Source organism: Pipistrellus hanaki (assembly GCF_964339955.1).
Source record: "Pipistrellus hanaki genome assembly, chromosome: 2".
In the NCBI taxonomy this organism is placed as follows: domain Eukaryota; kingdom Metazoa; phylum Chordata; class Mammalia; order Chiroptera; family Vespertilionidae; genus Pipistrellus; species Pipistrellus hanaki.
In genome coordinates, this window is record NC_140504.1 from 93,403,397 (window position 1) to 93,428,416 (window position 25,020).

Below are 25,020 nucleotides of genomic sequence, written 5' to 3' on the forward strand. Positions count from 1 at the left end.
TTAATTTCACATCATATTTACATACTATCTAGTAGAACTTTTTCCTTAAGGAAAGTGTTATTTCTTAGTTAAATTTGGCTTTCTCTATACAGCATCATTAAATATTGTATATTTAGAAGAAGAAAAAAACATCTTCTTAGGACCCTTTAACTACTTTTATAGAAGTGTTTCCTTTACTTCCAACATGACTGTGTAAGATACATGTATATCTGTTTACAATAGAGCATGCGGGCCACAGTACATGGGAGGTAAATAGCTAGAAGTGAAACATACTCCGTCTGACACTAACTTCCCTTCTGGAGCACCCCGGCCCTCCCTGCCCACAAACCCAGTGAATTCAAGGCTGTTTCCCCCTCCTGGCGGGGGAGACCACTCAGTCACAGAAAACAACATGCGCACACTGCTAGTCACATTCCTCAGCCAAAGTCATGTAGTCCGGGATGAGTTAGTTTTCTCTTAACCTGGTTTTGAGCTTTTCTACTAAATTCCTCTGTCAGATCTTATACTCTTTCATCTTCTTGGGATAATCCCTAGCTCTATCCTTCTGTCCATCTTCTTTTCTTATCATTTATACATGTTGCCCTGTCAGGTGCTCTCCCTTGCTAACAGCATCTAATCCTAAGGAGCTTGCCTGAGAAAACACCGCCCAGGAAACACACATCACATTGTGGTGCTAATTAGCAGGGGCTGCAAAAACCCTGGAGACGTGGAGAAGTTTCATTTTGCAGCGCGGCACCTGGGCATGCTGCACAATGCAGCATTTTGCTTCTACACTCTTGAAATAAGAGCCTGATCTCTTTCTCTCTGTCTCTCTCTTAACTCCCAGTCTTTGTCATTCTGTCTTTCTCTCACACACACTTGAATTCAAGACACCACCTCTCCTTGCACTAGTTCCTTTTTTAAATTATATCCTATCAGAAATCTACATTTGTACACCCTGCTACATTTGTACCCATCTTGCTACCCCACCCACAAGTAATTATTGTTTTAGGTGTTCAAATTTAATACTAATATAAAGGGGAGGGGAAGGCTAGGAGCAGGTCTCTCTAGAAGCTGCTGTTACTTAATACACCCTGAATATCCAAATCTCCCTAAAATTTCCATAGACAGACCTAACCACAGGATGAAGGCAACAGAGGTAATGATTCCCACAACTGGCTGCACATCTGAATGACTGAGCTGCTTGTTCATTCCCAACGTTTGTTGTGGCCACAGGGCACTGCTGATGTATTTCTTGTTTGTCTGGTGGATGTGCCCGTGTGAACCTTTCAAAGGGAACAGAGGGCACCGAGGAAACTGTCCAACACCCAGTCCTGGGCCTGGGACTGTTTTCAGCAAAGGCACCTGTCCTCAAATGGTTCTGATGCAAACTTCAGTAGGAGGCATGATAGAAAGATGTTAGCAAAGATATTCACAGCTGTTTACAGAGTGTCTCCTCACAGCAGGACAAGGTGCTAGGAACCCTGAGAAAATGCAAGGATGCCAGTTCCTGGTCCTCAAGCATTAAAGATCCAGTGTTATAAAGGCAGCCTTTGCAGAGGGAGCAGAAGCCTCAGCAGGGCCGGTGAGAAGGGTGTCCTGGGAAGACCCGTGTGCTCCTCACTAACACACAGGAGCCTGGGTGGGCATGAAGGCTGGGTCAGAGCTGTGAATGCACTCAGGTCCAGCTCCACGGTCCGGGGAATGGGCCTTTCAGAGCCTCGGATTGTTCCTCTGAAGAACAAGGCAACACCACCCGCCCTGTGACAATAACTGAGTAGCACAGGAGACAGAGCTCATTGCCGTCCATTCGTATTCCCCAACTTCCACTTCTCTCTCTCACACCCCCTACCACACGGTGCCACATCACTCAAAATTACCAGATACCGCTGCATCCTTCCTTGGCTGTGGCCCTCCCGACACCTAAAATACTCTCAGCAGCCTCAGCTTCACTCATGTCAATGCTCTGGCCATGTACAGCCTCCGGGCCCTCACTCCCGCACCACACGCTAGTGAAAGCCCTAGCCAGAGGGGCACAGGGAAGGGAGAGAAGCTTTGCAGCACTTGTCACAGTATAATTCACTTATTTTCTATGTATTCGATAGTTCTTCTCCCCTGCTAAACCACCCACTTTGGAATGGAAAACCCAGGTGTGTTGTGTTCACATTTATGTTATTTTCTTAATTACCACACAATGACATGTTTTTATTGATTTTTAGAGAGAGAGGATTCAGGGCAAAAAGAGAGAGAGAAACATCAATGTGAGAGAGAAACATTGATCAGTTGCCTGTAATACATGCCCTGTCTTGGAATCAAACCCACAACCTAGTTATGTGCCCCAACCAGGGATGGAACCCACAATGTGGATATACCCCTGGACCAGAAATTGAACCCACAAAATGGGACAATGCTCTAAGCAACCCAGCCACTCGACCAGGGCCACATTTATATTCTTAATAGGCACTGGTTGGCACTTAATGTCAATTGAATATACAATATGATGAATAAATAAGTGGACTAATAAAAGAACACATGACTAAAAGATAAAAACAAAAATTAGTTTTGTAGGAAACAACCTGAAAAGTACTGATAAAACTCAAGAGGAGAAATGAGAGGCAAAGAGAAAGCAAAAAAGTTTGTAGAGTGTAAACTAGATCTTAGTGGTGAGACTAAAAAAGAAGAAGCAAAACCAAGAGGTATTTGATGGTAACTGGGAAAAAATATCATGCATCTGAGTGAATGTTCAAGTCACCGGATTTCAAGGTGACTCACTAGACAGTTTGTTGGAAGAAAAAAGAGTAGGTAACAACAGCAGGGAGCTCATAAATTCACCTTTAGGTGAGAAGAATTTAAGGGTAGGTAGAAATCCTATATAATAAAAGCCTAATATGCAAATTGTCCCCTCAGGCAGGTGGTCAACCAGGAATTCAACTGCTTGCTGACCACCAGGGGGCAGTGTTGGCTGGGAGACAACATGTTGCCCTCCTGGCTTCTGTGTGGCACTACTGGGTGGCCCAGAGGCCCACACTGTGCCCAGGCCCCAGCGTCCAGCTGCATTCCCCGTATCTCTGCGTGGGGACTTGGGTGCCATGACTCAAGTGGAGTAGGGCACATGGGAGCCCAGGGGCCCATGTGCTGCCCAGGGCTCAGAGGTCAGCTGAGACCTGCCCTTCTATGCCAGATGCTTACGCTTCGATCTCTGACCAGGCCTAGGGACCACACCCATGCATGAATTTTGTGCACTGAGCCTCTAGTATTTTAGAAATATTTAGTGGGTGGTTTGACATGGAGGCGAACATGGAGTTGACAGCTTCGGGAGAAGAGCAATGTGTCATTGGTAGAGGTGCAAAAATTCCCAATTATTGGGGGAAGGCAAAGAGGGTTGAGACAATTATGAGGACAAACAAACCATCCAATGATGCACATGCACTCTCTGTAATAAGAGCACCAGAGAAATCAGGGTCACAGAGGTTGGTCATGGAGGGGACATTTAATACTGGGAGTCATTAATAGTATCAAATGCAGTGCAGAAGTCACAATGGATGTAGCCTGACTTGTTTTTTTTTTTAAAAAAAAAAAAACACACACGTGTGAACCTCAAAAGAGAAGTTTTTCTACAACGGGGGATGGAGGGCAGACAGCAGGAAATAGGGAGCTGAAGTAATAGTAGTTGGTGAAATAAGAGAAGGTGAAGGAAGTAACCCACATTTACTAGTATTGGGCATGAAGAACAGCAGCTTGAGAGGAAGAGAAGGTTGTGTTAGGATAATCAATGACAACCTCTTCTTTCAAAGCTATGTTCCAGGAAGGAAATCCAGACTGGAGGCAGATAACTGATAAAAGAGATAGAAAAACTTGGAAAGAAAGTCAGGCACACCTTTCCACTTCACTACAGAAAAAAAAAAAAAAAAAGAAAGAAAGAAAGAAAAGAAAAAAGAAAAAGGAGACTAATAAAACACAAGGACTGTGGGGGAAAGTGAGGAATGTGAGGAAGTTCATTATCAGTTCACTGGCCCTGATATGCTCAGGGGCTTGAACTAGAAGCAGAGAATGAGGGATGGAATATAAAAACAAGAGCAACATGCACTTAGCTGGGAAAGAACCAGGATCCCCGCTGTGTGTGAAAATGTATGTGCTTCTGGTAGCTGATATTGTTAGGAAAATCATGCCTGTAGCTGTTACTAATCTAAAAGCAACTCTTTTTCAACAGCCTACAACAGCAATTTTCAACCAGTGTGCTGCAAGACTTTTTAAACTATACAATACCCAACTATTTAGTCAGGGGCACTGACCTCTTCTCCCTTAGGTTGTCAAATGAAAAAAAGAAAAAAAAAATGGCAACAGCCAACACAATAGCCATCCAGTGTGAATGAATCAAAATGATACCTTTTATTCTTATTAGATCAGCCAAAAGCACCTTGTTTGGTGTGCCATAGAACTTTAGTAATTAGTTTACGTATGATGTGAATTGAAAACTATGTAACTGGTTTATGTCAATTTTCTCTACATGCAGAAAATACACAAGTCTTCAAATACCAACTCATACTACATGAGAATTAAAGCAACCTAAGAAAATAGAACAAATATTCCAAGAATACCAAGTTCTGCTCTTTCATCTGGGAATCAAAACATCCTCAAGTTGCCTAGTTTGTAAGTAGAATTAACGAATGGAGTTCAGTACAAAAGAATTATTCTGATATTTATTCCCTGACACATTTGTCCAGCAGGAGAAAAATATCACTAGACCACTGCCAGTGTGCTGTCCATGGGTGGGACAGATCATCTCCCCTATACAGTGACTTTTGAAAATCTCCAGATCGATTACTTTCTTTCTCCAGATAATAAATCACTTAACTGACATGGAACTAGGAAGATGCATGTCCAAAACCTGGGAGGCCTGTTATATTACAGAAATTAAAATGTGCCTCTAACCCAAATATCCTTGGGAAGAATTGAAGTGAATTAAATTGAAGTCTGCTCTGAGTCAATTCTTTAAAATATGTGATTAGAAATGTTGCCAAAATATGTGTGTGTTCACAAAGATATTATAATGGTGACTAGATTATCAGAGCTATGTACTCTCCTTATTCATTTTCTGATTATTTCTACAAATGACCCATAACCATAGAATTTTGAAATTAATAAATTAATTATCCTTAAAGGGAAATAAGAATCCTACTCTGAGTGCTAACTTTTCTTTCAAACACTAATTTAGATAGATGAAATAGATGCACTTGTCCTACTGATATGATAAAATTAAGCATTTCAAACTTTCCAAACACTCATTAATTTGTATGTTTAAATATTCAAATGCAAACCCAGTATACATCATCTCCAAAAAGGAGTAAAAGCCACTTTTAAAAAAATAACAAATCTACATAAAATTTTATTTTAGTTCATTAAAATAAGTTTATTTTATTATTTTTAAATACATCTTTATTGTTGAAAGTACTACAGATGTCCCTCTTCTTCCCTCTATTCACCTCCTTCTCCCCACTCCTGCCCCTCCCCAGGCCTTCACCACACTATTGCCTGTGTCCATAGGTAACGCATGCAGTATATGCATATAAGTTCTTTGGCTAATATCTTCTTGGCCCCATCCCCTCCCTCTGAAAATAAATATTAAAAGAGGCTTTCAAGCATTATTTTTGTAGCTGAATTCTTTAATATATCATTGTTCTATTTAGAATAAAATGACTTCAGATAAATGCTACATCAATAATAAGCCCTGGGCCGGAGTGAAGGATAGGTGTGCACATGTGCAGGGAGGAAGGCTGCGTTAAGAGGGGCAGGGAACATCTGAGCTGCAAGCCATACAAAGCCCTGCAAGGCATAAAGGGCTAAGTTTTAAGCTGGCAATTTTGCATGGCCCTTAAATGATGTTTTAAATATATAAATGTCCCTTGGAAGAAAAAAAAGATTCTGCACTCCCGTAATATAACAAGAAATGAGCTGCTGCTTCTCATGGATAATTCCACCTGAATTAGAGTAAATTTTTCTTCAAATAAAAAAAATAGGGAAGCCCTTTCATTTGATTTGTATAGGAAATCTTTGTCCTACAATAGCTTCTAATTCCACAGTATGGCTGAAATGAGACTTTATTCAGCGGGCTCAGTGCACAATAGGAGCACAACTGATACTACAGTGTTTAACTAGCTACAGTAACTAGGTCTCCACTTTCAAGAAAAATACTCTAGATAGGGTGACAACTCGTTTAGCAGTTAGCATTCGCTTTTACTAAAAACCCCAATGCCTAAAACTCCTGACTTTAAGAATTTGTCTTTTATCTAACCTATGTGTCTATACTCTCACCAGAAAAGACAGGCTAGATGACATAAGCAAGCAATTCCTTAAAATGCATGTATTCAATGGAAACATTCACTAATATCAGAATGACCACACCTACAAACCATGTTAGAACTAAAATAGCCAAAGAGAGCCAATCAAATGGTTTAATCACCTCTCCATCCTCCTGCCACTACTTGGTTCCAAAGGGACCAGAGTCCTCCACTCCAGGATAAGGGTCCCCTGGTACAGAGTAATCTGATTCAAGTAAATATTTTCAGATAAGCAGACAAACTTCAGCAGATTTGGCAAAATAAATAAACTGGTTAAATCACTTGCATGTAAAAATTTGGGGTTATTAGTTTATTCTAAGTCATCTCAATCATTGAAAGTAACCAAATCAATCAAAGCTAGTCCCGTTCCCAAGTCACACATATAATTACAAACTGCACCTGTTGTTGTTTATTAATGAGCTAAGAGTGCACAACTTGCTCTACTATAGTCATATGACAATACACTTTTGTAACCTGAGACAATTCCTGTTTAAAATATTTTAGTCACTTTCAGAGTCAAGTGATCTAAATGGGTAATTGGCAGACATCCTCCAAAGAAAATATTATCAGAGAAGGTTCAGAGACAGGTGTGGATGTGAGTTAAAACCAGAAGAGAGATAAAGTTAATTTAGAATAAGAACTGGAGATTTTCCTTTACCCCTTCAGTCCCCTACTGAATTTGGAAACGTAAATTCTCAATAAAATATATGATTTAAATATCCTGAATTAGTGTTCCTGTAATGTAACACATACATTATGTGTTGTAACTTGCCCCCACAAATCTTGTTTCATCTCTAGACTTTAGAAACAATTCATAAATGTCCTTTAGAGTTTACAGTTTGCAAGTATGACTCTTATTTTCCTGAAAGAAGTGCAGCCATTCCCTTCATGGTATTTACCACTCGCTCCCCCGCCTCAATGTCCAGGAGATAGCGAGAGGGGGAAGATTTAGCAGTAACTGCAAACCAGCTACAGATGGAAGCTCTGGGACCAGGCAGCATGGTTCGTATTAGGCCTCTAATGAATCCCTGCTCTGCTCCCCCAGCTTCCCTAACCAGAAACAAATAATATGAAGGCGTACTTCGGAGAGTCATCAAGGTCATAAAATGAGTTAATTCATGACGATGTAAGAAATCAAACACTAGCTATTATTATTCTGAATTGTACATAACATAAAAGTTCTGTCAAAGTCTAATTTTGTGTCCCGAAATCAACAAATAAGATTTGCTTATTGTAAGTCAAATTTAAAAATAAAAATAACCTGACACCTACTTTTCCAAGAGTTTAATTATCAAATTGACACCTCTAACTGACTAACAGATTAGGATCTATTAAGTACCTGAAATTTCCAAACAAAATGATTCAAATTCGTAACTTGATTTTAGATTCTTAATGCCAATTTAAATCAGTGGTCCTGATTTAAAACTTTAGTGTGCATGATTATCACATGGAAAGCTCATTAAAATGCAGGTGAAGGGAGCACCCAGAGTTCCTGACTCCCTGGGGCTCGGTCTGTGGCAAGGAACCTGCATTTCTCATGACTTCAAGGGAAGCCTGGCTGTGGTTCTGCACTTGGAGAACCTTTGTTGAAGATTAACAAACACAGAGACAGAACCACGCAAAATTCAGAAGAAATAACCAAAACGTATCTTCTTAGCAAAGGCATCTACCCAAATGGTTCTCTGGTAACAGAGATTACAATTAGAGATATTTGTGTGTGTGTTTATGTGCATGCATGCCCACAGCAGTATTTATACCATGATAATAGCAATACAAGGATCCATGAAGTTATTTATTCCCCAACACCAAAACCTTGGTTAACAGAAAAAAATAGTTTCTATGTAAATTCTGTTCAAAAAAAGCATAAAAGACACTTTATATAATAAGCCTGGCAATTAGATACAACTGTTTTTCTTTCTAATGTAATTTTGGAATTTTGTCATTTATAATGGAAGGAAACTGTTTCATCTACAAAAAGTTGATCAAACACAGATTAAAATAATAACATTATTAACCAGGAAAAGAAAGGCAAAGAGCAAGAGATTTAACATCCCTAACAAGCACAGATTCTGAGTTAATGTAATTACTCTCTTACAGCAGAATACATCCTCCAATGTTGAGCACAGTACGTTTTCAGGTAAACAGCCATCTAAGGAACAAGCTTGCAATCTTCTCCAGGAAGCAGACTTCAAAAGGCTTGGATTTATCCTTGCAGGGAAAAATACCCAAAAGAACTCATACAGCATCAACTATATGGCAGGTCTCAGTAAAAAGCCACAAGATTTAAAATTGCCTTTTAAAAGATGACTTTTCACCCACCCTGCCCCACATTCCCCAAAGAAATAAAAGCAGAAGTCATAAAAGTGGACAAACGGAAATCTAGTGTCTGCATAGCTTTGAGCCCACAGCACTTGAAGGTAATTTCTGATTGTGGAGTCCTCTCTTCTGCTCACGCTCTATTTCTCTCTAGAAACCTCAAGACTTTACTGATGAGAACTCTGCAAATTCTCTACCATAAAGAGTTTTAACAGCTAAGCTAAGACATTAAAAAGGAAAATACCAGATGCCACCCTGCAGTTGAACTGACTACCACTTACTGGATACATTTAAATCCTCCAAGCAACAGAGTAACCAGGTAACTTTATATCTAGAAGTATCTGACACTTTGTATTTACACTATGTATTTATACTTTGACATGTGAGCATTTTGTTTTCAGGTTTTCTTAAAATTGGAAACCTTTAGTAACAATATCAATGCAAGTACTTATTTGGGATAAAAATTAAAATATAATCCACAATAATGGTGTTAGAGATAGCAATTTCATTTAAAAACTTACAGAGGACTGAAATAAAATACAATATAATCCACAATAATGGTGTTAGAGATAGCAATTTCATTTAAAAACTTATAGAGGACTGAAATAAAATACAAATAAAATAATTTTATATCAAATGTGGAATTAGACTTAAATAGAGAGAGCTGAAATTCTGCAGATTAAGAATATTTGTTAAATAAATTACAGTCTATGCAAAATGAGTAATCCCAAAGTAGAATTTCCAAAACTATCCAAGAATATACAACTCAAAACAAATAGCGGTAGCAAAGAAGGTTAAAATAAATCAGTGATTTTATATCAATTACATATTTTTTTGGTTTGTTTTAGGTTAAACAGGTGAGAAGTGAGGAGGTGTTGAAAACTGAAGCCATAATTGTGACAATGTGAATGAATCTTGTTTTACTTTCAATAATTAAAGGATGTAAAAAATTAATTCTACTGACATGTGGGGTATTTAGTTCTACATTTATTTGTCATATTTAAATATTTTATATGGAAGTTTTAAAAAATTTAGATAACTGTACTTTAACATTACCATATCTTATATTTAGGAATTATATTCTATAAACAATCAATTCCATTGTCTTTGATGAAATAAAAATGTTACATATGTCACTTTTAGTTTCAAAATTTAGATGTCAAATAATATATTCAAGTGAAGGGTTAGTTTTCTTTACAGCTGCTTGTTGGGGTATCGTAACCTATGGAACCAGATGTGAACATGATTTTGCTTTGTTATTATAGCTACCATTATATTTGAAGCTAAAGAATGAGTGCCTATGGGCCTGGTTTTTGAATGGATGCCAGCAAAATAGAGGTAGAAATATCCTTCAATTACAAAGGACATTTTATAAGTAAGTAATATACTGAATGAGAAAGAAAAAATGTCTTTCTGATTCAGTATCTTACTTATTTAATCCTAATAGGCAATTATCAGTTATTTCTTCTTAGAATGCTTTGATGATACAAGTAGAGTAAGTGAAGTCCAGGAATAAGGGTGGTGCAGAAACAGTGACTGAATAGAAGCAAAAGAACTTTTTAAAGGCATAGAAATGAAACAGGAGAACAAAGTATAGCCCTAATATTGTTCTTCTAGACTCTATATATAAGCATATGGATGTTTTTTACCTATGATAAAAAATGTTCTAAAGAGGCAAGTATTCAACAAATAAATACAAAATATCCATATCTTCACATAATTCAGACCATTTTACTTTCCTAGAAGCAGAATATGATGAAATACGAGATTGTTTTCTTTGGTCTTACTAGCTGCCACGGTGAGAATTAGAAAGCTCAGTTTTTAAAGAAGGCTGTCCAGAAAAGTTACACACAGAGACAAAAGCAAAATCAGCTACTGGCATTGAAGATGACCACCACCCTTTCCCCTCCAGGTATCAAAGAGGGAACGCGGCCATGGACAACCTCACCTCTCCCCCGGGGAATGGCAGCCTGTGCACCAGAGACTACCACATCACCCAGGTCCTCTTCCCGCTCCTCTATACTGTCCTGTTTCTCACTGGACTTGCCACAAATAGCCTGGCAATGAGGATTTTCTTTCAAATCCACAGTAAATCCAACTTTATTATTTTTCTTAAGAACACAGTCATTTCCGACCTTCTCATGATTCTGACTTTTCCATTCAAAATCCTCAGTGATGCCAAACTGGGAACAGGACCACTGAGAACATTCGTGTGCCAAGTGACCTCCGTCATATTCTACTTCACAATGTATATCAGCATTTCCTTCCTAGGGCTGATAACTATCGACCGCTACCAGAAGACCACCAGGCCATTTAAAACATCCAGCCCCAACAATCTCCTGGGGGCTAAGATTCTTTCTGTTGTCATCTGGGCCTTCATGTTCTTACTCTCTTTGCCTAACATGATCCTAACTAACAGGAGGCCGAAAGACAAGAATGTGAAGAAATGCTCTTTCCTCAAATCAGAGTTTGGTTTGGTCTGGCATGAAATAGTCAATTATATCTGTCAAGTCATTTTCTGGATTAATTTTTTAATTGTCATTGTATGTTATACACTCATTACAAAAGAACTATACAGGTCATATGTAAGAACAAGGGGTACTGGCAAAGTTCACAAGAAAAAGGTGAACATCAAAGTTTTCATTATCATTGCTGTATTTTTTATTTGCTTTGTTCCCTTCCACTTTGCCCGGATTCCCTACACCCTGAGCCAGACCCGGGATGTCTTCAACTGCTCTGCAGAGAATACTCTGTTCTATGTGAAGGAGAGCACCCTCTGGTTAACGTCCTTAAATGCATGCCTGGACCCATTCATCTACTTTTTCCTTTGCAAGTCCTTCAAAAATTCCTTGATGAATATGCTGAAGTGCACCAATTCTGCAACATCTGCTCCCCACGAAAACAGGGGGAAAGGTCAGGATGGTAGGGACCCAAGTGAAGAGACTCCAATGTAAACACACTGAGGTAAGATCTCAATCTGTTAACCAGATTGAAATATTAGTGTTTGGAACTCCTAAAAGAAAACACTATGTAAAAATATTAATACTAAGAAGCAGCTGAGTAACAATGACTCTTGAAACAACAAAGACTACAAAAGTAATTTTAATTTACTGTTCAGGTATTAAAAGCTATTGTAAAATGTAGAAAACTAAATTAACATATAGCTGTGGAGCAAAACAAACAAAATCACCATATGACATGCAAAACTATACATAATTCAAGAATTCTAGAGTTTTGGCAAAATAGGTAACAATAATGATACTTACTATAATTCTTTAAATTCATTATTGATCACAATATTAGTAAACTTGCTATATAATCAATTGAAGAATGATAAATCTGATAAGATCTTCTGACCAAAAATTATACTTATCTATAATAATAAAAACATAATATGCTAATTAGACTGGGCAGCAGAATGACCTCCCGGACGTCATTCTGGACATCCTTCCAGATGACCTTCTGGAAGAAGCCGGGGCTGCGAGGGCTGAGCCCCTTGCACAGATTTCATGCACTGGACCTTTAGTTAGATGTATATTCAATCCTAGTCTCCTAACCAAATGCTGACCTATTGTGATAATCATTATAAAAATTCAAGTAAGTGGGGCAGACAAAAAATACTAACTATTAACTTATAATTATTAGCAAAGACCTAAGAGATTTATACTAATTGAAATGGAAATAGTTGGACTGAATTTTTTTAATGTTCATTAAGATTAAAAACTACTTTTCCAATCAAAGTATAGAAATAGCAAATGAAGTCATTAAATAAGGAGGCTTTATATAAGACATTCTAATATACACATACACACATACAAAACAAAACAAAACAACAAAAAAACACATAACATTCCCTTCACACTAGAGAAATCAGTTTTACTAATATTTTGACAACATTAGTAAATACAATAGCATCATAACTTATTAACTAGCTACTAGAGACTACACACAAGTTAATAAACATTTCTCATAGCAAGAAAAGCAAATGTAATTAAGCATTTGTATAGCATAATTATCAACAGGAAAATGATTAAAATGGTTGGATTTATGCCCTTGCTGGTTTGTTCAGTGTTTTGGGCACTGGCCCTCATACTGAAGAGTCCCAGGTTCGATATTTCTCTCTCTGCCTCTCCCCCTCCTTCCCACTCAGTCTAAAAATCAATGGGATAATGTCCTCAGGGGAGGATTAATAACAACATCAAAATGTTTGGATTTACCTGTTTGTTATTTGTGTGTATAACAAAAAATTTACATTAAACTCTAAATCATACTTTGTTAGAGATTTTTTGTTCAAAGATATAAGATACCATGACTTACTTCCTATCTTCCCCCTACCTCAACTGTCAAATCCATGTAAGAAAGATTAGCTGCCAAGATTTTTACAACAGAATATTGAGAAAATCTTCTGAAGGTGACATCTCACATCAACTAATTCATATGTAAATGAGAAACCAGGTCAGACTTCAATGTAGTCTGATTCCACAGAAGCCATGTTCATTATTCTTAATATAAATAAAATATACAATACACTGGGAATTATGACATCATTTATCTTAATTATATATAATCCTCAGAGGTGATTATCAAACAGAAAGCATAGATTCCAATATCTAAATATACTATGAGAAGAAATTAAAAGGTTGAATCCTATATAATAAAAGCCTAATACGCTAAGTGTCCAGTCATCTGTTCTACCAAAGTATAATATGCTAATGATATGCTAAGTTCTCTTAACTGCTCACTATGATGTGCACTGACCACCAGGAGGCAGATGCTCCAATGGCAGGTTAGCTTGCTGCTGGGTTCTGGCAGATCAGGACTAAGTTAGATGGGCTGGACATGCCAATGGAGCCCTCCTGCGCCCCTCCCTGGCTCTGATCGTATACCAGTGGGGTCCCTTGGCCTGGCCTGCACACTCTTGCAATCAGGGAAACCTTGGGGGATGTTGAAGAGGTGGTTTCAGCCCAATCCCGCAGGCCAGGTCAAGGGAACACACTCATGCACAAATTCATGCACCGGGCCTCTAGATGTAGTATAAGGAAGCTCACTGAATTTCAATAATAATAGATTTTATCCAAACCCTCTACAAGTTGTACTGAGTTAAATTTCAGTACAAACTTGAACTCAATTAATTCTCTGAATGAATTATATCCTATAATAAATATGTATTTAATAAATAAATTTAATAAGTAAATAAATATCCCTTCTCCAGCAGCCACACTTCTTTCTCCTGCACTACTCCAAGTGAGCACTGGATGCCAGCAGAGATGCAGAGACATGCATCCAAACAGATGCCTATTTCATGTGTTGCAGGCACAACAGCAGTAGCCATTTCCGCATTGTAAACTAATGCAATCCATTTTAATGTCATATTCTGTAAGACTACGAGGATATTTGAGCTGGAAGAGAAATGAGAGTTCAATTATCTGACCTTCTTAATTTGTGTGTGGGAAAAATACAAAGCAGAGCCACCCCTCACCCACCCAAGTGAGGGTAGAGAATATATAAAAGCTGACACATCACAGTGCCAGGTTCATGTGAAGTGTTGAGAAACTACAGAGTGGGCAAAAACCTGCATAATCTTTCATTTTGGCCTAAACTAATTCACTGAGAGGTCAATTTCTACAAGAGAATGAAAAGAAAACAAGAAACACTAAAGGTATGATGATACTTTTGTGGAAAAAAAATTTTTAAGTGTTTGGAACTACTTATGTTTTTATACATAACTAGAGGCTGGGTTTATGAAATTCGTGCATGGGTAGGGGCTGTAGGCCTGGCCGGTGCTCAGGGCTGATCAGGTTCTCCACCTCTTCCTTTGCTCACCAACTGCGCACCACCCCTCCCTGACTGCTCCTTCTCTTGTCAACTGCACGCCACCACCACACGGTTCCCCCCGCTTCCCTACCTCCTCCTTCCTTCACCGTAATTGGGCTGCCACTACATGGTTCCCCCTCCCCTCCTTTCCTCTCTCCCTCAGTGCCCCACCACCACTGGTCTCCCACCATGTTCCACACCACCCCTTGGTGGTCAGTACACATCATAGTGAGTGACCAAACTCCCATTCTCCCAGTCAAATTCCCAAGGACTCTTTGCATATTAGCCTTTTATATATGTAAATATGAAAAATTTCATTAACTCTATATCACACATTGTTGGGAAGTCTTTATGCAAAGATATTAGACAGTAAATTAGCATATTCCTATAACAAACTGAATCCATTCAAGACAGATGAACAGATCAGTATTTGAAGTGCTTATTATACATAAAACATGTTACTATCTCCAGCTTAGAAACTTTAATATACGTAATTCCTCCCACATTTCATAATAACTTTAAAAAAGGGGAAGCCAAATTTTGTACACTGAGTCCCAGAAGTTGAAAATTTCTGAAATGAGACAAAATGTATTCTTGTCTGAGGCCTCTGGGCACTGCATGCTGGTCACTGGCAGTTTTTCTCAGTAGTTCCTAACAGAAATGGTATAGAGCAGGTGCGGCAAATGTCGTGGGTTTTTGTATAGCCCGTGACCTAAGAATAGTTTTTACATTTCAAATGTTTGTGGGGATAAAAGTTAGAAGGGTAAAAGCTCAGGCTGCATTAAAGTTATATGAAATTCAAGTTTCAGTGTTCATAAGATTTTATTAGAACGCAACCATACCCACTGGGGTTTTACCGGCTGTAACAACAGGGATAAGTAGTTGTGTTGTAGACTAGATGGCCACAAAAGTAGTCACTAGCCAGTTCTTTAGAAAACTGACAACTTCTGGACTAGAACTTTAAAAGCAGAAGAAAACCCCTACACAGAAAACAAATAAACAAACAAAAAAACACCCTGTCTTCAAGCACCAGGATGCTTCAGAGGCTTTGCACAGTAAACAACTGCAGTCTAGTGGCTGATTAGGTGACCTGCTGGTGGGGAAAGCCCAAAGTGGGACTACAATAATGCCAGTGGGAACTAAGCATGTGGAAACACACTTAAAAGTCTCTAAGTAAAAAGAGACAGCGCGAGTATTAAAAAAATGGGGACAGGGCTTGAAAAATCAATTTCCAGGAGAAATACAAATGGACAGTATAATATAAATACATATATATCACTAATAATCAAATAAGTATACTTAAATGACCTGGCTTTTTTGCACCATGAGTTTAGAATTGATTTACAAGTGTGCTATTTTTTAAAATAGGTTTTAATTGATGTTTTACAGAGAGGAAGGGAGAAGGATAGAGAGTTAGAAATGTTGATGAGAGAGAAACATCGATCAGCTATCTCTGGCACAGCCTATAATGGGGATGTGCCTGCAACCAAGATACATGCCCTTGACTGGAATCGAACCTGGGATCCTTCAGTCAGTAGGCTGACAGTCTATCCACTGAGCCAAATCGGTTAGGACTGATTTACAAGTTTTTAAGCAGGGTGTTATAGAATCCCAGTCAGTGAGACTACAAATCAGTACAATCTTTCTGGAAAGCTATTGGAAAATACCATTCTACATATTGAAGCAGTGTTTGATCCAGCATTCCACTTCTAGGGAACTTCCTATAAAAAGTATGTTGCAACAAATACACAAAAATATATAGATACGTATTGCTCTAAAGTACTGTATTGTTGTTGTTTTTTTTCATATATTTTTATTGATTTCAGAGAGGGAGAGGGAGAGGGAGAGGGAAAGGGAGAGGGAAAAGGAGAGAAAGAGGGAGAGGGAGAGGGAGAGGGAAAGAGAGAGGGAGAAGGAGAGAGACATCAATGATGAAAAAGAATCATTGATCAGCTGCCTCTTGCATGCCCCCTACTGGGGTTCAAGCCGGCAACCTGGGCATATGCTCTTAACTGTAATCCAACCCAGGACCCTTCAGTCCACGGCTAACACTCTATCCACTGAGCCAAACCAGCTGCTACAGTACTGTTTTTTTAATATAAGAAAAAATGGAAAAAAATAAATGCCCAACAAATTAACTAAACTATGATAACTGAATATAGTGTAACATTTAAAAAAAAAATTAGGGAACTCATCATGTACTGACATAAAACAAAGATCCAATATATCAGTAAATGTAAATATATATGTACATATACATATTTCCGAACTATTGGTATTATATGTAAGGGGGATTAACTTTCAATTACTACTATATACACGTCTATATTTAAATTCTTTAAACTTTATAAAAAATATAAAGCTGAATCTTTATGTAAGTGTGAATCAATTGCTGTTTCCAGTCATAGGTCCAGACTTTCTAATATTGAATTTAATAATAGACAAGGACTACTACATTTAACTTGAAATTGCACAATTTAATTTAGCTTATTATTACCACTTTTGGTTAATCCAGTGTGAAACTTCTTAAATAATTTCATATAATCTGAGAAAGTACCATGGTAAACCTTGATGGGAAGTAAAACGTTCTTCTATAAGTACAGGAGTTTCCATCTTGACTTCCATTCCAAATAAAAGTAAATACTTCCTCTTTCACATATTATTTACATGGCACTGGTGACCATGTCAACAGGAACCTTTAACCGTTAACTCTGATCCAAAGAAAAATCCCAAAGTAGACTACAAATGTAGTTATTCCCATTTTGCAGGCTTCTAATTTTATTTTATCTTCTTTGATTTTCTCCTAATTATATTGCTTTGAAACAATTTATGTTTTCAACCTCACACCTCACTTTAAGACAAGAAATTTCACAAGTTCATTAACTTTAGAGTTGATTGTTTCTTCTCATTCATCATTCAGCTATGCCACCTCAAAAACTCCAGAATTTGCTAAACAATTCCATGGTCACCTTATCTGTGGCTTCTAACAGCCAGGAGAGTAAGGCAGGCTCTGAGGGTGGGGCCTGGAGCCAGACTGTGGGTTTACAGTTGGCCTGGGCTGCATGATCTGGGGCGAAGTGCTTAACTTCCACACTTCTGTTTTCTCATCTGTAAAATGGGACTATCTCTGCTGTAAGAAATAAATAAGATCATATTATCAACAGAACAGCACAGCCAATGTGATTTTATTAGTTTTAACTATATTCCCTTTTGAGTCCAATAAGATTTTATTTATTTAAAAAATATATATTTTTATTGATTTCAGAGAGAATAGGAGAGGAAGAGAGATAAATAGAAACATCAAAGATGAGAGAGAATCATTGATTGGCTGCCTCCTGCATGTCCTTATTTGGGGTCAATTCTGCAACCCGGGCATGTGCCCTGACTAAGCCACACCAACTGGGTGGATTTTAAATGTTTAGTTTATTTCCACTTGAAAAGCACCTAATTTCTGGAACCTTTACTTATATCTTACTAGAGGCCTGGTACATGAAATTCATGCACATTGTAGGGTCCCTAGGCCTGGCTGGCAATCAGGGCTGATTGGAGCCTTCCTTCATTCCATGCCACCCACTGGTTGTCAGTGCACATCCGAGCAAGCAGTCAAACTCCCAGTTGGTAGAACTCCCAAGGGGACAATTTGCATATTAGCCTTTTATTATATAGGAATAGAGGCCCGGTGCATGCAATTTGTGCACAGGAGGGGGGAGGGTTTCTCTCGGCCCAGCCTGCACCCTCTCCAATATGGGACCCATTGAGGTATGTCCCACTACCTCTTGCAATCAGGGACCTCTTGCCTGTCTGCCTACCTGAATGCCCCTAACCCCTCTGCCTGCCTTCCTGATGGCCCCTAACAACTTCTGCCTGCCTGCCTGATTATCCCTAACTGCTATCCTGTGGGCCTGATTACCCCTAACTACCTCTGCCTTGCCCCAAACCTGGGCCCAGGATTCCCTCCTCCAGCTGGTCGCAGGCACCCAGGACTCAGGTTTCCCTCCCTCTGGCTGGCCGCAGGCAACCAGGACCTGGGTCAACTTTGCCCAGGCTGACTGCAGCCACAAGAGACCATGGACGATTGGCTTTGACCAGGCCACAGGGGCAGATACTGGCACCTGGGACCATGGGGCGGGCAGCTTTTCCCTCTCCTGGGCCACAGGAGCAGGAATAGCCACTGGCACCTGAGACCAAGGGGCATATGGCTTGTCCCTCTCCTGGCTGCAGCCTGGCTGGTCCCCATTCCTCTCTCACAAGCTTATTTGTGCCTGGCTGGTCCCCATTCCTCTTTCCCCATTGTTGAGTGTCTGAGCCATTACAGTGTGAAGGCATGAGGGAGTGATGACCATTTGTATATTAGCTCTTTATTATATAGGATTTGATTCTTCCCTTCTGTCTTTCATGAGCTATCCCACAGTTCGACATTATATTCCACTTTTCTTTTAATTTTAGTTAACAGAAACCATACCAATAGCTACCAAGTCACAGGACTCATCCTCCGCAGTGGGTGAATTTTCAACCATTGTATCCCTTTAACAACACAAAAAAGCAGACACCATTACTTATTTTCATATATAAAGAGGAGAAAATGGTTTCATAGAGAGCATAAATAACTTGCCAAGGGTCACAGGAAAAAGAGTTAGAATAAGGAAACGAACCCTGCACTCTGGCTCCTGAGGCAGTGCTCATATCTGCTCTGCTGGGCAGCCTCTCAGAAACACTATCAAGGGCAAAATACCTCCCCGAGGGGCCACAGCAACAGATGAGAACAAAGAAAGATGGCCAATACACACTAAGCACATAGGCATGTGTGATCTATGGAATATTTACTATGATTAAAAACTTTGAAACCTACCAACACATTTAAAAGAATACACTTCCGTAACTTTAGAAATGGATATCACTTGAGTTCCCCTTTTGAAAGTTTCCCACACTTTGGCATTTTGAAATTTGACCAAAAGGTGATTTCCAGTTTTTACATGACGAAATGAATTAGTTCAGCATTTCCCTTGTTTAAAGTGAAACTATTCCAAACCTTCAATGGGTTTTCCACTATTAGAAAATGTATACTTACTTATGTAAGTGAAATCCCTCTACTTAAAAAATAAAACTAAAATGTCTTGTTTGTTTTTACTATCTAATAAAACAAGCAAAACGGTTGTTTAAATTATGTTCCATTGCATTAATGAAATTCAGAATTATATTTCCAAGAATTTGAGTCAAACACATTTTTTTCAAACCGTGTCAACATAGGTTAGTTCTAATCAAAATCATCATGCATCCCATTGACTCATATTTTAAAATGTTTGGTGGATTATGGAGTTTTATTCTAAGAATCCCAAGCCAAGCCATTGAAAAATTCTCTATCAGTCCGACAGTCTACTCCAGCTCTGTGGTTAAACTTGTAGCACAAAATATGAAGTGAAACTCACCATGGAGAACTTCACATTCCCTTATAAGATCTCTAAATTTCCTCTTTCCCTCTACCTATCTGGCAAGATAACATTTGTATTATAGATTTTTGTTTATTCAAAAGCAGCAATTAGCCTGGCCAGTGTGGCTCAGTGGATAAAGCATCGGGCTGCAGACTGCAGGGTCCCCGGTTTGATTCCTGGTCAGGGCACATGCCCAAATTGCGGGCTCAATCCCCAATGTGATGTATGCAGGAGGCAACCAATAAATAATTCTCTCTCATTGTTGATGTTTTATCTCTCTCCCCTTCTCACTTCCTCTCTGAAATCAATAAAAAATATATGTATTTTTTTAAAAACCAGCAATTACTCTTTCAAACTTGAAGAGATCTTAAAGAAAAAAACTGTGTAGACTGTGGCCCAATTTTGATTGATGGATAAAATTTCTGAAGTCTATAGCACTTGTCATATAACATCAAATACAGGAAAGATCTCAAAAATGGTTTTCTAGTAAATGAGATAGTATGTCACCATTTAAATCTATAATTCCCACACCAAGGCAGTGAGTGAGTAACATTTTTCAGCCAGCACTATTCCAGGCCCTCCCTTCATCCCCTCAGCAAGACTATAGGGTGGTATACACCATCACCACACCCATCACACAGAGGAGGAGGCTGCAGCACAGAGCCATCAAATCAGCTGTCTGTGATCTAGTGCACAGTAATTGGTAGATGTGAGATTCTGACTCCAAAAATCTGGGTCTATTAGCCCTTAACTCTTAGCAAATATGTCATTTTCTCTTTCAGAGATGGAAAGACCAAAAGACCAAGATAAATGTTTATAGAAATAAACAGGCCATCATACTGAACACAAACTTCTGGGAAAAACAGTCTAGAATAGGGGTGTCGAACTCAATCAGAGAAGGGGCCAAAATCTAAAATCCAGCCTAAATCGCGGGCCGAATGGTTTACTGAACAGTCATAAACTGACAATGTCATAAACTGACAGCGGAGTGCAGTGATGACAGCGCGGTGCGGGCCACATTGCAAGGCCTGGCGGGCTGGATTTGGCCCTCGGGCCTTGTGTTTGACACATGTGGTCTAGAAGGATGCAGATAATGATTCTACCTAATTTTAGAGTCAACTATTACACTTTTTGTAATTTGGGGCTATTTTCTTTACCTTTTTGCCTCCCATTAATATATACAAGAGGCACTCAAAAATTTCATTAAACAACTAGATAAACAAGATTAAGCTGCAGGAAAGTTACACTATGGGAAAATACAAAGAAACGACAACTAATTTATGCAAATCATAGTATATGAAGAGCACATGTTTGAAATAAAAGAGGTTTCTTATTAGAAAGCCCTCCAAAGGTCTGAATGTGAAGAGATTCCAATAGATCACGTTACACTGTGAAATGAGGAAGGAAAGTGGGTTTAAGAAAGCAGAAGGGCTTGCTTCACACGCTCTTCTCTTCGGGGCTGATCTAATGACTGCCTCAAGCAGGAGACAGCAAGCGAGCCTCCTTCCAAACAAAGGTGAGTTTCAATTTTTATTATAAATGTGCTTCCTTATAAATGGTAGACTATACACAAGGGGGGAAATGTTTTAAGGTTAACATTCTACAAACTGTAGATTAGGAGCATAAGGAATTATATAATGTACAGTGATCTGACATCGATTACTACCTCTTAAATGGGGTTTTGTTTTACTGTCATAGTAAGATTAGCACTTGCGAACTGGACCTGTTATTTGGATTTCATAATGCTGTATTATGATGTTACAAGTACCAAAAGCATATTATGTACTTTAAAAACCTGAATTAGCTGTACCTTCTCCACTGATCTATTGAATGTGATAATGTCAATACAGACTATTAATATGCCACAAACCTAAAGTCTGTTTTTGTAAAAGCAGTATTTTGAAATCAAGAAAGGCTTTGTGTTACTGTGTGTCTATCTTTGTTTATTTGTAACAGCTGACACTGGAAATCATGAATGCCTCGGTGACGAAGGGCTTCAATGGGTCTGAGCCGTGCCCCAGGGACACGCGGATAGCACAGCTGGTGTTCCCAGCCATCTACACCGTCGTTTTCCTCACCAGCATCTCACTGAACACTCTGGCCCTGTGGGTGTTCATCCACATTCCCAGCTCCTCCACCTTCATCGTCTACCTCAAAAGTACTCTGGTGGCCGACTTGGTAATGACATTCATGCTTCCCTTTAAAATCCTCTCGGACGCACACCTGGGACCCTGGCAACTCAGAGCCTTTGTGTGTCGCTTCTCCGCCGTCATCTTCTACGAGACCATGTACGTGGGCATCATTCTTCTGGGCCTCATCGCCTTTGACAGATTCCTCAAGATCATCAGACCTTTTGGAAAATTCTTTGTACAAAAACCCGCTTTTGCAAAAGCAGTCTCAACCTTCGTGTGGTTCCTTTTGTTTCTCATCTCTCTGCCAAACATGATCTTAAGCAACCAGAAGATGACACCATCTACTGTGAAAAAGTGTGCCTCCTTAAAGAGCCCGCTGGGGCTGAAGTGGCACCAAGCGGTGAATTATATTTCCCAGTTCATTTTCTGGACAGTTTTTGCCTTAATGCTCCTGTTTTATGTGGTGATTGCAAAAAAAGTATATGATTCTTACAGAAAATCAAAAAGTAAGGATAGCAAAAACAAGAGGAAGCTGGAAGGTAAAGTGTTTATTGTCGTGGCTGTCTTCTTTCTGTGTTTTGCTCCATTTCATTTTGCCAGAGTTCCATACACTCAGAGTCAAACCAACAGTAAGACTGACTGTAGACTGCAACATCAACTGTTTATAGCTAAAGAAACAACTCTCTTGTTGGCAGCAACAAACATCTGTATGGATCCCTTAATATATATTTTTTTATGTAAAAATTTCACAAGAAGGTTATTATGCAGGAGAGGAAAAAAGAGTACAGCATCAACCCAAGACAATCATACCAGTCAGACAGACAATATATCCCTAAACTGATGACTTTATCATGGCTCACTTCTATTTATGGACTAGATTTCGAAGGACAATTTATTTGGAAGTAACATTAAAGCAATAAAAAAGGATTAAATAAATGTTTTCTTATCCTGATATACAGAAAGGATTATATAAATTTAATTCCACATAGATGTGTTCATAAGCAGAATGAGGTGTCATTAAGAGAATGCAACAGATAGCCACTAGATGTCATCTTTTCTAGAACATTCACTTACATTTTGGAAAAGATTTTTTGTGGATAAATGTATATTCCAAAAAACCTCCCCTCCATAACACCTTCTCACATTGTTTTATACACATAATTCAAACAGCACTCCGACTCTGTCTTCCAAAAGTGTTGATACTTCTGAATTTGGGGGGAAACAAAACCGCCTTGAAAGTCCTTTGGTGAAGCTGAAACCTCAGGGTGGAAAGGATGCTACACTGAAGCATCCGGGGAGCCGAGAGCTCCTTACAGTTACAAAGAGCCTTTTCCATGTTATTGTAACTCACCATAGGAGGCACGGGCATCATATTTAAGCCACAGGAAACACTGTGCTGCAACGCTTTGCTCACATGCCAAGAGCATACAATTCAAAGGCAAAAATACTGTATTCTGCTTCTTTAGAATTTTCCCTCTGCCCAGCAAATCCTCTAATGGTGGCTTGAATGTGTTTAATTAGCAAAGCCTTCCTGGGCAACAACTTCTATCCTCCTGCTTCCCACTCTGGTTAAAAATAATTGCTTCTCCAACTGTGTGGTATGTTTTAGGGCACTCATTGTATATTTCCCTTTTCCAGCACACTGTGCTCTTGAATGCATCCCCCGAAGATGGTTAGGATTCTCTAAGAAAAATGTGTTTTGAAGACAGAAAATGTCATTTTTTTTTCTTGGTAAATCCCACAATACTTCCCACAGACCCTCGGTTATAAATGTTTTAAATAAAATATATCAAAATATTATGCTATTCTTGGTACATACATAGATGAAACTGCTGACCCACAACTAGTAACATCCATACTGGGGTATTTTTCAAAGGATGGAGCCCTACTTGTACTTACTTACTTCCACATGTTTTTCCTGAATACCTTTGTGGATCAAAAAAAACAACAACTACAAAATGGTTATCTGGTATTGTAGATGGCAACTTAAAACTGCCAGAGAGAATGCACAGAATGCTCACGCTCTGTAAATGTGCCTCCAGCTATAGCGTTATCATCGGTGGATCTCAGGCCTCTTCCTCAAGGGCACTGAGGCCCTGGAACCTGCCCACCACTGGGCCTCATCACCTCACTGCTTTTCCATCCCTGGAACATTACACTCTTTTACAAACCTCAACATGCCAGGCTCCTTTTTTGCCCTTGTGCCATTGCACCTGTAAATTTACCTAACTCACCAAGAAAACTCTAATCCCTCCCTAAAACCTTGCGTTGGCATCACCTAGTCCATGAAATATGATCTGGCCAACCTCCCGCCTCCATCTCAAACCCAGTCCCTCCCTGTGGGTGCCTCAATAGCCCATCTTCTCCCCCTGCACTGTGATGACGCCTCCCACAGACAGGCACTGACTGTATAAGGAAGCCCCCTGTACTTCTGAAGCAGAGATTGTGCTCATTGTGCAATCCATAAAGGTTTGATAATAAACCAAATTGGCTTTATTTTTACATACTAGAAAAGCAAAAGGAGAGTCCATTTCACTGATGTTTTCATTATCCAAAGATGATTACATGTTTATTGAAAGTCTTTTCGGTTGAGTTCCTACAGCTTGGACAGAGGCCGGGGAAGTGGGTTGTTCTTGGGTTCTCTGAGTGCTCGTGAAGGACACAGGATGACTGCACAGCTGGGGAACTGATGTCTATTGACAGGTCAGTTTGAAACTATGGGCAAAATGCTCCAGCTATGAACTGTTGGTTTGGGGTAAGTAAAATTTGTAATTGCAGTCTATTATAAAATCCCAAACTCTCCTTTTACAAAGTTCTCTTGAAGTCTGAGTTTTATTCTCTCGAATATAAGAATTAGATGACAGCAATTGTTAGTGATGTCACTAAATGCACAGTACTTTTACTGAATATATTACATATTCATGAGTATACTCTAATACAGTATTATAAAAAAAAAACCTGCATCTAGATAATGTATACAGTTTTTGCAAAGGTCTTCCAAGATAAAGTTTC

General features: G+C 39.0%; 3 protein-coding genes across 15 annotated transcripts in view; 2 read left to right on the forward strand and 1 right to left on the reverse strand.

Annotated features, from left to right (window-relative positions):
* Positions 1 to 20,755, forward strand: part of P2RY12 (purinergic receptor P2Y12) — a 57,916-nt gene extending 37,161 nt beyond the window's left edge. For 2 of the 4 annotated variants that reach the window (XM_084875973.1, XM_084875974.1), the window contains 3 exons: positions 4,493 to 4,629; positions 8,788 to 8,952; positions 10,546 to 13,308. In XM_084875973.1, coding sequence (XP_084732099.1) covers positions 10,568 to 11,587 — 1,020 coding nt within the window. In that variant the 5' untranslated portion in view covers positions 4,493 to 4,629; positions 8,788 to 8,952; positions 10,546 to 10,567 and the 3' untranslated portion in view covers positions 11,588 to 13,308. Of the gene's footprint in view, positions 1 to 4,492; positions 4,630 to 8,787; positions 8,953 to 10,545; positions 13,309 to 20,658 lie in introns of those variants that run through there. The other 2 variants (XM_084875975.1, XM_084875976.1) reach the window with 2 other exon arrangements.
* P2RY13 (purinergic receptor P2Y13) overlaps positions 1 to 25,020 on the forward strand; it is a 403,762-nt gene that overhangs the window by 372,196 nt on the left and 6,546 nt on the right. Inside the window, exons 2-3 of the mRNA XM_084875993.1 lie at positions 20,743 to 21,392; positions 21,833 to 24,763. Of these exons, the coding sequence (XP_084732119.1) occupies positions 21,848 to 22,849 (1,002 nt within the window). The 5' untranslated portion in view covers positions 20,743 to 21,392; positions 21,833 to 21,847 and the 3' untranslated portion in view covers positions 22,850 to 24,763. The remainder of the gene's footprint in view (positions 1 to 20,742; positions 21,393 to 21,832; positions 24,764 to 25,020) is intronic.
* Positions 1 to 25,020, reverse strand: part of MED12L (mediator complex subunit 12L) — a 355,232-nt gene that overhangs the window by 87,155 nt on the left and 243,057 nt on the right. The window lies entirely within an intron of this gene.